We start from the raw sequence: 12,758 nt of genomic DNA on the forward strand, positions 1-12,758 counted from the left end.
AGCAGAGCAAATCGTCAAAGCAAAAACAAAAGAAGAAGATGGGTGTCGTCCTGCGGTAAAACGGTTATGATATTGACGGGATGAAGGAGCAAATAGAGGAGGAGGAAGACTCCCATCAGGCCTCCCACTGCAGCAGTTCCTGGGCTGCGAATCTCCGGACGTAATTTACGGGATCTTAACCTGACCGTTGCCGCCTCAGCCTCACGTGTTCTTTGTCTTGGGCTATTTTTGGTGTTCCCGTGAAATATTACCGTAAATCCCTAAACCACCACCGGCAGTGGCTTCAGCTGGGATAAGACATCCACTTGTTACTCCAGTGATTACTAGCCACTATTAGCGTCTATACAAGGAGGATCCTGGTCCGCGTCTAGCTTGAAATCAACAACCCAATTGTTACGCCTGCAGCTACGGAATAATGCAACAGTTTTTGGAGCCTCTTACTTGGATAGATGTTGAGGTCTTGTAAATGTGGGTATCTCATGATCGTCGTTACTATGTACTATTGGAACTAAGCTGCAGGGCATGGAGAACTCGCATGCTGAAAAGTAAACTCCGAAGTTAGCAGAAAAATTTGTAAAGTTTCTTCCACGCGGGCCATGCTGCTTGCTGGGCTCGTTCTTCTTTAATGAGCCACTGGACGTTTAATTCCCGCCGACCCGTGCGCAAATCCATGTCTTTCGACCGGAGGATCTTGGTTTTGAATCGTAGCTTATAGGGAATGTAGAAGAGAAGGACAACCGGCGCCGCGAGGTACTTCGAAAAGAAGTTGCTGACCAGCATAGAAGTCGACATGGTTTCATGGTGAATGGGTGAGAAGCCGACCCAAAACTGGGCTATCAGAATCAGGCAATTAAAGATGAGGCCTATCCATGAGCCCATTATCCCCGGCTGCGAGCGGAAAGCCAGGTCGTTCAAGTTGTGACCTTGTACTCTCCACGCGCGGCGAAAGCGTATGTGCGCTAGACAGATTGAACCCCAAGTAAATATAGATGAAAGACCAGAAATCGCTATCATCCATTCAAAGGCGGCCTCTTGTTGACCACTTGCGGCTAAGAACCCTAGTAGGCCAAGGGCAGAGGCAATACCGATGGCCCACAAAGGGCGGCCCTTCCGGTCAATATAAGCTAAGAATCGAGGGGCTTGTTGCTGCTCTGCAAGCGCCGCAAGGGTCCGCGAGGAGCCATACACAGCTGAGTTCCCGACAGAAAGAACGGCAATCATAATCACAACATTCATCACAGAGTCTAGGACTTCCACTCCAGCATTTTTGATAGAAATCACGAAGGGGGATGCCTTGGCGTCGACAGAGGAGGTCCCGTTTATGAGCCGGGGGTTATCGTAGGGGATTAGAAGACCGACCAGTGTGAGCGAAACAATGTAAAAAAGCGTGATGCGCCAGAAAACCTGTTTGACAGCAGTGGGTAAAGATTTCCTAGGGTTTGCGGTTTCGGCTGCGGCAAGGCCAACTAACTCAGTCCCTGCAAATGCAAATCCAGCATTCACAAAGACATCACACAAGCCCTTGAAACCATGATTGAACGCACCCGGGTCGTGCCAATATCTGCCACCCAAATAGCTCCCACCTGGGCCTCCGGCACAATTTAATATGATTCCTAGTATACTATACCAAGTCAGTCATACATAAGCATAAAGAGGGTTGAAGAATTCGGGGTCACCCACACGAAAGCAATCACGGCGATGACCTTGATGGATGAGAATACAAACTCTGCTTCGCCATAGCCCTTGACGCCAAAAAGATTAATGGAGACAATTGCTGCCCAAAACAGCGCTACCCATACGGCGTTCGATATATTTGACTCCCAGTAGTCAACAGTGATAGACGCGGCGACAATTTCTAAAGGCAAAATGGCAAGCCATTGTAGAGCATAATTCCAACCCATGGCAAATCCCCACGCAGGATCAATAAACCGAGTCGAGTAGTGCGCGAACGAACCAGCCACCGGGAAAATAACGGCCATCTCCCCCAGCGCTTGTACAGTGCAGTAGATCATGCATCCAGTTAGTGCATAGGAGATGAGGAGCGAAGCCGGGCCACCAGTAGCAAGGACCCTTCCGGAACCGACAAAAAGGCCAGTGCCTAAAAGATTGGACATCATCAGCACCATCACCACGTTTCCATCACATGCAGCACGACGGCATCATATCAAACCGGAGAAGGGTGCGCATACCGATGGAACCTCCAATCGCAATCATTTGCAGATGACGACCCCTGAGGCTACGATGCAACGGAGAACTAGCAGCGCTCTCTGCGGCATTTTCGATGTCATAGCTTTTGCCCTCTAGGAAGGGTGCAACAGCGGTAACATGGGCATTTGGGTCTCTTCGAAAGCTTTCCCACACTCGCTGTTTTAGACTACTTCGTCTTGTTGCAGTTTCGCCATAAGCTGGCGCAGAATCGGCTGATACCGAACGCTCAGCTTTGGCCTTTAATAAGTCGTTATCCATTCAAGCGCTCTGTTACAAAGCGGGGTCTGTCCCCGGTACCGAGTTGTCTTGAATAACCACGCAGGTCTCGGACGCTGATGAAGAGCAAGGCGAGTAGACGGCCGGCAAAATGCCGGTACAGAGAGACAACAAGCGGTTGCGCCCGATTGAAGCAAAAGCTTCAGACAGGCAAGTCTTTCGTATTGAATGGGCTCGTCTTTAGCTCAAAGAGTATACAGAGAACACGACAAACATTCAGGCCACTGCGGATGCCGAGAGCGAGAGGGTCCCGGTGACGGAAAAGGATGTCGAAGATGCCATAAAGGATGTCGTTGCCGGTCGGTGACAGGGTCACATTCCCCAGAGATAGTGAAATTAAAGGTGACTGGGCGATGGTCAGCGCAACCCAGCCCGAGCTTGAGTGGCCATGCCCCCTCATCCACTCAGTCACAGTTAATAAGACAGCGCTAAGCTCAATGGCGCTAGACCATTTTCAGGCCCGAGGTCGTGTGCTTCAGTCCAACATCAACCAATAAAGTGAAGTGGTCCGGAAGTAAACTGATAACGATCATACCTTCCTACCTAGGTATGTATCTGAGTAGGTTTCAAGATGCAGGTATTCTTGAACCCCTAGGTTCGTTGATGACTACGCTCAGTCAAACTAGGAAACCGAGGGGATATTTAACGCCAACCTAGGAGCACAAATGTGCACAACAAATTGCAAGAAAAAAGACATTTTTCTATTATCTGAAGGATATTACATGTATATCGTCACTGGTCATTGGCAAAGGTTGTCATCGCATCAAACTAAACTGTCGAACCTCGATCAAGAGCTACCGGCAGGCCCTTCACCACCAGGGATTAACTGGAGACCACAGTCAGACTCTCTTTCACTTTTTCGCAAACATAAATACATACCATGCAAATATTGTTCCCGTTGAGAAGGATTTTCGGTAGCTTGACTTGGGAGCCAGTGTAGTCACTACTCCAATGTTAGTTCGTGAATTGGCACCTATAGCTTTAGGAATGGCGCGCTGAAAAGCATCTCGCCATTCGAGTCGAAGACAGAAGTCCTTACAATTCGGTCACGTCTTCCAGGACCATGTCTAAACAGAATTAGAATTGGAGCCTTCAATTATTGATTGAGGCTACCACTTACTAACGTAGTCATCGAACCCGAGCAATGTGCCGGAGAATTCTGCTTGGACGTCAGGAATAATTCCTTAAAGTTTACAAACAGTCAAACCTTTGTCGTTCTTCATGATGATCCATATCCGAGATCCGACACACTTGTCAATTAACTCTAACATTTCGGTTAGCGCATCTCCAAATGTGGTGGGCAAGTGGCTTGGTACCTAGAGGAAGAAGCTGGGACGCCATTTTAATTATACACAGATGTTCCCAGAGGGCAAAGCTTCTGTGCAAGGCAAGGCTTTCGGAGTTCGTTTTGACGCGATGCGGCGATAATTGTAGTTGGTGGATCTCGAGACTTGGATGAACGAGTCCCTAATGACGGACTTGGCATGGAGGACCGTATGTTTATCCGTTCCGGGTGATCTATGGCAAAATACCCAGCCGCCTCCAACAAAGCATTCAGTTGTGTCTACCAACTTCGTGTATTATTTGACTAACGGTTATTTATTCGCTTGGATGGAATAGCATGTTTGGCTTTGGCCCGGGGAAATATATCAATGAGCCTCTATCGCTCATTAGGGCTCTTGACAATCAAGAACTCTGCAACAACGCTACCTAGCGCCATAAAACTGAGGTTTCTCCCCTTGATATTCTCCTCATAAATGTGACTGATAGCTTACTTTCTCCAGGATTGTGGTTTGTGCGACTCGCAATCTTACCACGACCAGACATGGGCAAGTTGTGGGTCGCCGGTGGCCGCCCAGCTCGACATCTGTGTCTAGCCAACTAGTTACAGCCAGCCATGGCCATACGCTTTTAAAGGATTGCGTAACTCGTTCACCCCCGGCCTGGAGGTGCATTAGATCAATTGTGGAGGCAAAGCGAGCTTACAACTCTCAGTCTGGTCGCAGAACGCAGGATACCACAGCGCAAGACGATGGCTCTACCAATAAAACACTGCCAGACAATGGGGCTGCTGGAGCTAAACTATCAGAACACCAGCATCACGTCAAGCTGCCTGTTTCGGGGCACGCTATTCTGGATGTTGACTTAACTTCCCAACAGATATCACACATTTCTCAGGATATAATGCCTCCCTCGCCGGAATACTGGGACCATAGATTGTTGAAAAACCAGGATGGAGAAACTGTGCCCATACATTACTGCTACTCCCTCAAACACACAGAGAGCGTGGCACAGCTATTCCTTGATGAGCCCGTACTTGGATTCGACCTGGAGTGGCAACCCCAAGCCTCCAAGTACAGTACAATCCAAGAAAATGTTTCGCTCATTCAGCTCGCCAGTCGTGAACGAATCGCACTTTTCCACGTCTCTCGGTTCAAACCCGCAGCTAATCTCGAGGATCTCGTATCTCCAACGCTCAAGCAGATTTTGGAGAACCCAAATATCACAAAGACCGGTGTAGCAATATCAAATGATTGTACTCGTCTTCGGAAATATCTAGGGATTGAGGTCCGCGGCAGATTCGAACTCAGCCACCTTTATAAACTGATCAAATACAACAACTCCGACCCAACTTTGATCAACAAACGTCTCATTAGTCTTACACGGCAAGTTGAAGAACACCTCGGGCTTCCGTTAAGGAAAGACTCGTATGTGCGGTGCAGCGACTGGAATCGCGCGCTTACAAGCAACCAGGTTTTTTGTAAGAATCCTCCCGCTCCTCCACACAATAAAATAATTATGCCGGAAATCAAGTCTAAACTAGATCTATCATTTTAGATGCCGCTGCCGACGCATATGCCGGCTTCCATTTGTTCCATACTATGGATGCAAAGCGAAAAGCACTTGATCCTGTACCACCTCTACCAGCACATGCCGAGCTGAACCGCCCGATACGGGTTGCGCATGCTCCGAAGACTGGTGTGCAAGTCGAAACAGCCGGTGCTCGTAACACTGGGCCTATTAGTGGGGTTGGGTCTGTTTAGAAGGTGTTTACAGACCATCTAGTGGTAATTTTGGGAAGCATACTGCTGGCAGTATGTCACCGATAATGCTTGGACATACTTACTACATAGTGATGTGTTATGCTTTTTCGGCATGGAATATGGAGCCCGGCTTTGGACAACGTGTTTAGCACGTACAACTGGCGTGTGCCACGGCTGAGATCCGTTATGGAGCTCCGACTATTGTAATATGCGTCTTATAGAATAATTATCACGGGATAAATGGTTGGCATAAGATATTAAATGCTCAATAAACAGTCGGGTATATATCTAAAGCTCGTGTGATCAATACGCATGCCGCCGCTTGATATCTGAAGCTGCAGGGAAGATGAGATCATGATGCAAATGTTTGTACAGTTATCAAAACTTTCCGCCTTCTAGGATATAATCGCTCAGCCTCGCAATGGGAGGACTTTCGATGCAAGGACCTCTTGTCGGCAAAGGGGGCATTCAGGCTTCTCGCGGACCCAATCGCATACACATGTCCAGCAAAATACGTGTCCGCATGTTGTAACACTGGGGTCTTTGAAAGACTCAAGGCAAAGCGTGCATTTGCTTTGTTGCCCCTGGGGAATCCACGGGATAGCATCCGGTTCTTCCGAGAGATCATATCTAGCACTGGAAGTAGGAAGAAGAGGAAGAGATGACGGTTGCTCGATGGAACGGACCAATGTAGCTTCTTTCCCGGTACCCCCAGCAGCTTCAGACTGCACGTCCTGGTCCTCTTGTTGCAAGCTGTCGCTAACCTTTTTGACGTGGAGAATACTCTGGACTGCTATTTGCAAGACTAGTAAGACTCCCAGAACCTCGTAGCCAACACGTTGTTCGTTCTCCTCTAATTTTTTGGTGAAAACGTAGCGGAGCCCCCAGAAACGTTTCGACAAATGGTAATAGGATCCTGTAAAATAGAACGTCGCAATGCTCAGGGCGTATATTGGCGACAAGGACGTGATTGAATCTAAATGTTCCAAGATGTATTTCTGGATGCGTAACTTCGTGAAGAACGATGGTTTTGGCTTGTTCTTTGAGGGATTTATCGGCTCTTTCGTCTGCTGTGCCTTCATTTGTTGCCGAGCAATGCTGCGCTCCAGTTTGGCGCGGAGGCGTTGTCGAAAGCCGGGGAGAATACGCTGAAGCGCCCAGGGCACCATTATACTGCTCAGAACGTATCCCAACCGCCTGGCAATTGATGGCAACTGTAGCGTATCATCTTCCAATTGAACAAGGTCGCAATATTCTTCCCCTAGCGTCCGGTTCCCTGTCAATGTCGTGAGGGAGAAGTACAGAAGCTCGGTTAGGTGTTTGATGGCTTCTGAATAAGTATGCGCATATCGGGCGCCACGAAGCGTTCTGATGATAGATTGGCCCTGGTTGGCTAAGCTGGCTGTGAGGAACGCATCTTTCTCGTGGGAACGGATAATGTCCGGTGAGGTTGCGAAAGGATAGAAATGGGCCGAGGGTCTCGTGGGAGGGGCCGGAGTCGAGAGTGAAAGGTCCTGGTCCGCCATTTCTGGGGAGTGAAGGGTAGTCGAGAGATGATGGAATGAGGTGGAAGCAAGAGAAGGGGCGGTTATGAAGGTATACACTCTTCCACTGGAAGACGGGTCATGTTCAGGTCGCGGAACATGAGCCTGGAGATGCTTCCCCGGAGTCCGAGCGGCCAAACAGGAGGAAATGCCTCGGTAATTATCACGTGGCTTTAATCACGTGACCAATATGGATCTAAATGCGGAACACAAGGCCTAGACCCGTACTACGCCTAATGCGGCAAGCGCCTTCCCCGAGCGTCACGGGTCGGAGAGTCGCTCGGCCGCTTTCGAGACCATCCCTGAGCTTCTTGGAGTCTGTGTGCAGCCCAGACCTTCAATATTCAATTATTCCCAAAGGTCAGACTCACCCCTAGTCGTTCGTTTGCGTGTTGAGTGCCCTTGGCTCTTTTTCTTCACTTCTTTTTCTCTTCTTCATTTACTTCTCAGAGAGAACCCTTGTATACCATTCGTCCTCTTACTTTCGTATTCGTTCCCCTCTACAAGTGCCAGGAGTCCGGGTGTCACTCCTTTCAATGGAATAATGGGTCCTGATCAGCGTGCCCATCTGGATGGATTCAGTCTATTCCTACCTTTTCCCTCTCGCGTTGCCGTCATATTGCTAGCAGGTGAGCCGTCGCTTTTAAATGGACTTGAGGACACTCAATTAATACTTCGAAGGATTCTGGGGCTGGGGTGCCAATATTCACCGTCTCCAGCAACACAATATCGTACATTGACCCCTCCAATCTTCAATTCGTGTTAGAGGGCTTGGAAGAGCAGTGACTGACTCTCCTAGGACCTTCTCGCCTTGATCCGGTATCGCACTTCTCAGTCGTCAAACCAACGACCACCCCACGTCTCGACCTATCGCTTTGCCGGCCTCTTGACCTTTCCTCTTCTATTGTCGCTCCTCATCTTTTGGCCAGTTACCCATGGTTCCAGAGAATGGGTCGAAACCGTTGATTACATTCCGCAAGCATATCTCTTCATCCTCTTTGTCCTCCTTCTCCTTCCCCTCAATCGTCTGGCACGGTCTGGACGGCGCAGGTTCCTCGCGACACTTCGGCGGATCAGTATCGGTGGGCTCGCAGAACCTCAAGATGGCAAATTCGGCGACATTTTGCTGGCTGATGCCCTCACAAGTTATGCCAAAGTTATCGCAGACCTCGTGGTTACGTTTTGCATGTTCTTCAGCTCGGATACATCAAGCACATCAAAGCCAGACCGACACTGCGGCTCAGACTACGTGGTTCCTCTAGTCATTGCCTTGCCCAGTATGATCCGACTAAGACAATGTCTGATCGAATATGTTCGCGTACGCCGAACAAGTTCGAAGAACGGGGGCAGTGGTGGACAGCATTTAGCCAACGCTCTGAAATATGCTACTGCATTCCCAGTTATTGCGCTCGCCGCTAAATTGAGGAACTACAGTCCTTTCCTCTTCTATGGAATAAGCGAAGTGACACTCAACAGGCTCCTGTAAGTTTGCGTGGTCCGGGATTCAAACCGACATTTAAGCTAATAACAATTGCCGACAGGTACTTCTTTACTCTCATCAACTCTTCGTACTCGTTCTATTGGGATATCACAAAGGATTGGGACTTGACCTTGTTCTCAGAAGCACGAAACGATAACGAATATCCATTCGGACTACGTCGCTATCGCCATTTCACAGATCAACAGTACTATATGGCCATTGCTATTGATTTCGCTATCCGCTTTTCATGGATGACGAAATTTTTCCCAGGCTTTTCCTGGCTCAGCGACACAGAGTTCGGGCTTTTCTTGCTCATGTTCCTCGAGGTTGCCCGCCGATGGATGTGGGTTTTCCTTCGAGCAGAAGCTGAGTGGAGTAAGTTTCTTCGTGTGCGCCATCTACGTCCCTGTATACTGATAGGTTTTCCTTCACTTTATAGTCAGGAACAGTCGTGGACCAGCCCCGCATGACGTCCTACTCGGAGAATACAACGGCAAGCTGGATGCAGATTGAACGGATCATACATGGCCCTAACAAACTCCAAACCAACTATTCACATCCCTCCGCTTTATATAGACGACATGACTTTGTATTCACCTGCCAAGAACTCTACACTGCAACTATTGCTTCATCTTTCCTTCGTCTTTTCCATCCTTCCAGTTTTCCATCGCGATTGAGCATGTTACCTTTCTTTGCGCATCATTTGATTGGGAAAGTCTACAGAGCAATTTTTTTCCTTCATAGCCAGTCAACCAAACTCCAAGCTGACTGTTCTGTATTGTTTGCACCCTTTTTTCCTATTGTATCATATGGGCAAGAGCGTTGGCGGAACTGATTCTCGGACATAATTCCCCCTTTCTTTGTATCTTTCTCTCCACTTTACACTATGACACGCGAAATGGACAGCGGGGCTCTATGGGTCTAATCAATGAGTACACACGGGATACATTGGAGTTTCTTTTGGGAATATCTTAGCTGTATTGTAATTAAAAATGTTGTAGCATCTGGTACTTAACGTGGCAAATGACGTCCAATTGCATATAACGAAGCAAACAAAGTTTTCAAAACGTTTAATTAGATTAAACCTGTACAAACTACCTAAGTGTTCAGTAGTAGATGGCATATAGGACAGTACAGCCAATATGAAGCCAGGATAAATACAGAAGTAAACAGGCTGACTGAACTCCATCCAAATTACCCAGACAAACAAGGTACACGACGGGAGAAAAACAAAATCAACAATGGGCTTTCGTTCCACGTACATACAAAGAGATGTGGTTTAATATAGCTAGCGATGTCTCCCAGGAGAACGGGGAGGGTTATGATGAGACTCGAAGAGATCTTCTAGATATGCACTTGGTGTTCTTCCCGGTGGCGGGGAAGAGAGGTTCACACTGCTTGTTGACCCTGCGGCGGCGTAGGATTGTCGCATATTGCTATTGCTGTATTTGGGTGGATCGTGCATTCCTGGCTGAGCCCCCGGGGTAGCTGGCGGGCTAGGGCCGGAGCCCGTACGAGTATATCCACGAGTTTGTGGCGGGAGACTATCGGAGGAGAAGCCCACATTTTGGGCAAGACCAGCGGCGGCATTGCCCGCAGAATAGTAACCAGCCGGGAGGTAACTCGAGCCGCGGTTTGCGCTGTTTTGCATTCCTGCCGTCGGAGAGAAGAACAGTCCACTTCCGGAGGTTGGAATCTTGGAGTTTCGCACCGAGTCCCTGTAGGGGCTTTGGCGGTTCACACCCATTTTTTCGAGAGAGACGGCGTTGTGGTGGCTGTGGCTGTGGCTGCGGGAGTGGGATCGTTTTGAGCGCTTCTTCTTGCCGCGAAGCAGACCCTTGCTCTCGGATGAGTGCATGATGGCTGCTCGGCGGACGGAGCGGTTCACAGACCACGCCACGATTCCCCGCCATGCCAGGACAGAGAGGCCCATTGCGCCTAGGACGGCTCCGACGGCGATGAAGACGGTCCCTTCTGGCGCCGAGGACTTTTGCATGTACGGCGCATCGTCTGTTGGAGGAACAGTCATGACAGGAAAGCTGTCTGTTGACGTGCTTGATGTGCTTGATGATGTCTCGCTTGACGTTGTGTCGCTGTTATCGTCATTTTGGTCGCTATTGTTGTCGTTGTTTGTATCGTCGTTGTTCGGTGAATCTGAATTGTCTTGGGCAGCGGCTAATTGCGCAATCAAAACAATGGCAAGGAATAAAAAGAGCAGTAATCCTGGTCGACCCTTCGTTGATCGGCCCGTGTGAAGAAGCATTGTCAGTACGTATAGGGGTGTTATGCGAGTCGGCGATCAATGTTGGCGAGGTTCCTTGGGGATCGCCTTGTTTCAAGGAGGCAAGGCTCCGGTTAGCGCATGAGTTTCACAACGCTGCGCAATGTCTCGGTTTGGTATAAATGTGAAGACGGTATAGAACGCTCCTTGAGGCACGAGTATCGACACTCGACTCCGCAAAATATTGATAAACAGATAATAAATATGGGGGGGGGCGGTAAGCAAGTAAGGACGTGGATCGGATCTCGATTATTCTCCACCCGGTGGCAGGTCAACAAAGGCGGCTGGGATCTCAAAGAGCCATCGTATTCCGTGCAGTGAAACAAAATGGCCAGCTATGAACAGGACTCCAACAGAATAACCATAATCAAGCAGAGACAGGGTTCAAAACGAGGGACGCAGATTAATGTAGGATAAAAGAGCGACGACGCAAAGATCAGCGCAGAAAGCCCATCATGTGCCTGGAACACGGGCCGTCACGTGATACATATTTATGGAAGACGAGGGACGCTCTGACGGGAGATGCGAAACACTTCCAAGTATAGATTCCGCTAGCCATATTATACACATAAACCATAATGAACACCAAAAGCCTGTGAATTTATGATATACGTTGAAAAGAAAAAAAAAAAACAGAATGCCAAAAGTCTCTCAGGGCTAACATTACGTAAATGCGACTACTGTTGTTTCTTCTGCACGGTAGAAGAAGTGTCTTTCTCAAAGGCCGCATAGGAGACCTGCAAGCTCATCAAGGCGCTCAGACCAATGTACAGAATAACAATGAAAACGAAAGCGGCGATAAGCCCCATGAAGATTCCTATGAGAAGTTAGATTATCATACTTCAACCTGAAAGAGACAACCATGTACGGACCTGGTGTGAAGTATTGGTACTCATCGAAAAGGGAGTTCTTCGGCGTATTGTCACGCCGAGAGTGCATAGAATAATCCCGCTTCAGATCCGCGCGTACGGGATCTTGGTAAAGGTCATCCGTGGGTTCGTAAACAGGGGCATCGCCTTCCTCAAATTCCCTTGGAGTTGTAGTGTAGAGTATGGTGTATTTCTTAGATGGAAGACGGTTGACGATATCAGAAAGCAGCCCATCTAGACACAACCGTCAGTATCCTCTTCCAGCGTGTTGTTACTGCCCCACGTACCGTGATCAGAAAGCTGCTGTGCTCGCTCGGATCCCAGAGAAAGTGAAGGGAATTCGACCACAATCGCCCGAGGCTCTTTGCCGAAGTCGGTTGAATATGATCCAGCTGCATGGATGTTAGTGAATTGCTTCCAGCTGGACATCGGGATTACAAACATGAAGCATCAATGACCGTCGTCTGAGCACCGCACTTAGTTTCGAGGATATCACGGATATGTTTCGCTTCCAGGATACCTGCGACCTCGTTGATACTCATGGCTGATCGAATAGCCTTGTCCTTGCCAGTCATCTTCGCTCCTAAGCGGGGTGCGGATTCGGCAGTAGCGAAGTCGGTGCTGTGCACCCCTGGTTGAGAAGCGATAACATAGTAATCGGAGGGGCAGGTGCTGAGTTTCGTGGAGAGGTCACCAAGCAAAGTGGTCGCGGATTTCAGTTGGGCTGAAGTAGATAGGATTCTATGTACAGTAGCAGCTTGTGAGCTCATGTCCGCAATCCGCAGCTCCGGGGGCTAACTTACTCGGAGGTTGATGCAAGAAAAAAGGGTGAAGTGTCTCGGAATGCGCTGGCTGTTGCTGCTCCTAGAGCCAGCAACGAAAATTGACTTAAACGCATTTTGTAGGCGGAATTTAGTTGGGCGACGAGGAGGAGTGTCTGGAATGATGTTTGAGCCAGCCTGGTGGATTGGACAAGCTCGGAGGGCGGTCAATTTGGCGTCAGCTCCGGTGGACGCAAGATTTCCAACATCCACTTTTTTTTTTCTAGATCGAAAC

General features: G+C 48.8%; 7 protein-coding genes across 7 annotated transcripts; 2 read left to right on the top strand and 5 right to left on the bottom strand.

Moving 5' to 3' along the window:
* Positions 1-558: 558 nt before the first annotated feature.
* On the bottom strand, positions 559-2,466 carry GAP1 (amino acid permease GAP1; the record flags this gene model as incomplete). The annotated part of the gene is made up of 3 exons (XM_041704197.1): positions 559-1,621; positions 1,681-2,098; positions 2,190-2,466. 3 exons carry the CDS (start codon positions 2,464-2,466, stop codon positions 559-561), a joined length of 1,758 nt encoding a protein of 585 aa, XP_041556806.1.
* Positions 2,467-3,271: 805 nt separating this feature from the next.
* On the bottom strand, positions 3,272-3,825 carry LSM5 (RNA-binding protein LSM5; the record flags this gene model as incomplete). Its single annotated transcript, XM_041704198.1, has 6 exons — positions 3,272-3,310; positions 3,364-3,427; positions 3,524-3,551; positions 3,605-3,643; positions 3,692-3,748; positions 3,801-3,825. The coding sequence occupies 6 exons, from the start codon at positions 3,823-3,825 to the stop codon at positions 3,272-3,274; spliced, it is 252 nt and encodes an 83-aa protein (XP_041556807.1).
* A 311-nt stretch (positions 3,826-4,136) lies between these two features.
* APUU_41058S (3'-5' exonuclease) lies at positions 4,137-5,528 on the top strand (the record flags this gene model as incomplete). Its single annotated transcript, XM_041704199.1, has 3 exons — positions 4,137-4,213; positions 4,269-5,245; positions 5,323-5,528. 3 exons carry the CDS (start codon positions 4,137-4,139, stop codon positions 5,526-5,528), a joined length of 1,260 nt encoding a protein of 419 aa, XP_041556808.1.
* A 410-nt stretch (positions 5,529-5,938) lies between these two features.
* pex10 (ubiquitin-protein ligase peroxin 10) lies at positions 5,939-7,054 on the bottom strand (the record flags this gene model as incomplete). Its single annotated transcript, XM_041704200.1, has 1 exon — positions 5,939-7,054. The coding sequence occupies one exon, from the start codon at positions 7,052-7,054 to the stop codon at positions 5,939-5,941; it is 1,116 nt and encodes a 371-aa protein (XP_041556809.1).
* A 562-nt stretch (positions 7,055-7,616) lies between these two features.
* ERD1 (EXS domain-containing protein) lies at positions 7,617-9,065 on the top strand (the record flags this gene model as incomplete). Its single annotated transcript, XM_041704201.1, has 5 exons — positions 7,617-7,701; positions 7,754-7,803; positions 7,872-8,554; positions 8,614-8,927; positions 8,992-9,065. The coding sequence occupies 5 exons, from the start codon at positions 7,617-7,619 to the stop codon at positions 9,063-9,065; spliced, it is 1,206 nt and encodes a 401-aa protein (XP_041556810.1).
* Positions 9,066-9,840: 775 nt separating this feature from the next.
* On the bottom strand, positions 9,841-10,815 carry APUU_41061A (uncharacterized protein; the record flags this gene model as incomplete). Its single annotated transcript, XM_041704202.1, has 1 exon — positions 9,841-10,815. One exon carries the CDS (start codon positions 10,813-10,815, stop codon positions 9,841-9,843), a length of 975 nt encoding a protein of 324 aa, XP_041556811.1.
* Positions 10,816-11,510: 695 nt separating this feature from the next.
* Positions 11,511-12,600, bottom strand: APUU_41062A (Ac45/VOA1 transmembrane domain-containing protein; the record flags this gene model as incomplete). Its single annotated transcript, XM_041704203.1, has 5 exons — positions 11,511-11,650; positions 11,706-11,936; positions 11,990-12,094; positions 12,145-12,443; positions 12,506-12,600. The coding sequence occupies 5 exons, from the start codon at positions 12,598-12,600 to the stop codon at positions 11,511-11,513; spliced, it is 870 nt and encodes a 289-aa protein (XP_041556812.1).
* Positions 12,601-12,758: the final 158 nt, after the last annotated feature.

This window comes from Aspergillus puulaauensis, chromosome 4, assembly GCF_016861865.1.
Source record: "Aspergillus puulaauensis MK2 DNA, chromosome 4, nearly complete sequence".
NCBI lineage: Eukaryota > Fungi > Ascomycota > Eurotiomycetes > Eurotiales > Aspergillaceae > Aspergillus > Aspergillus puulaauensis.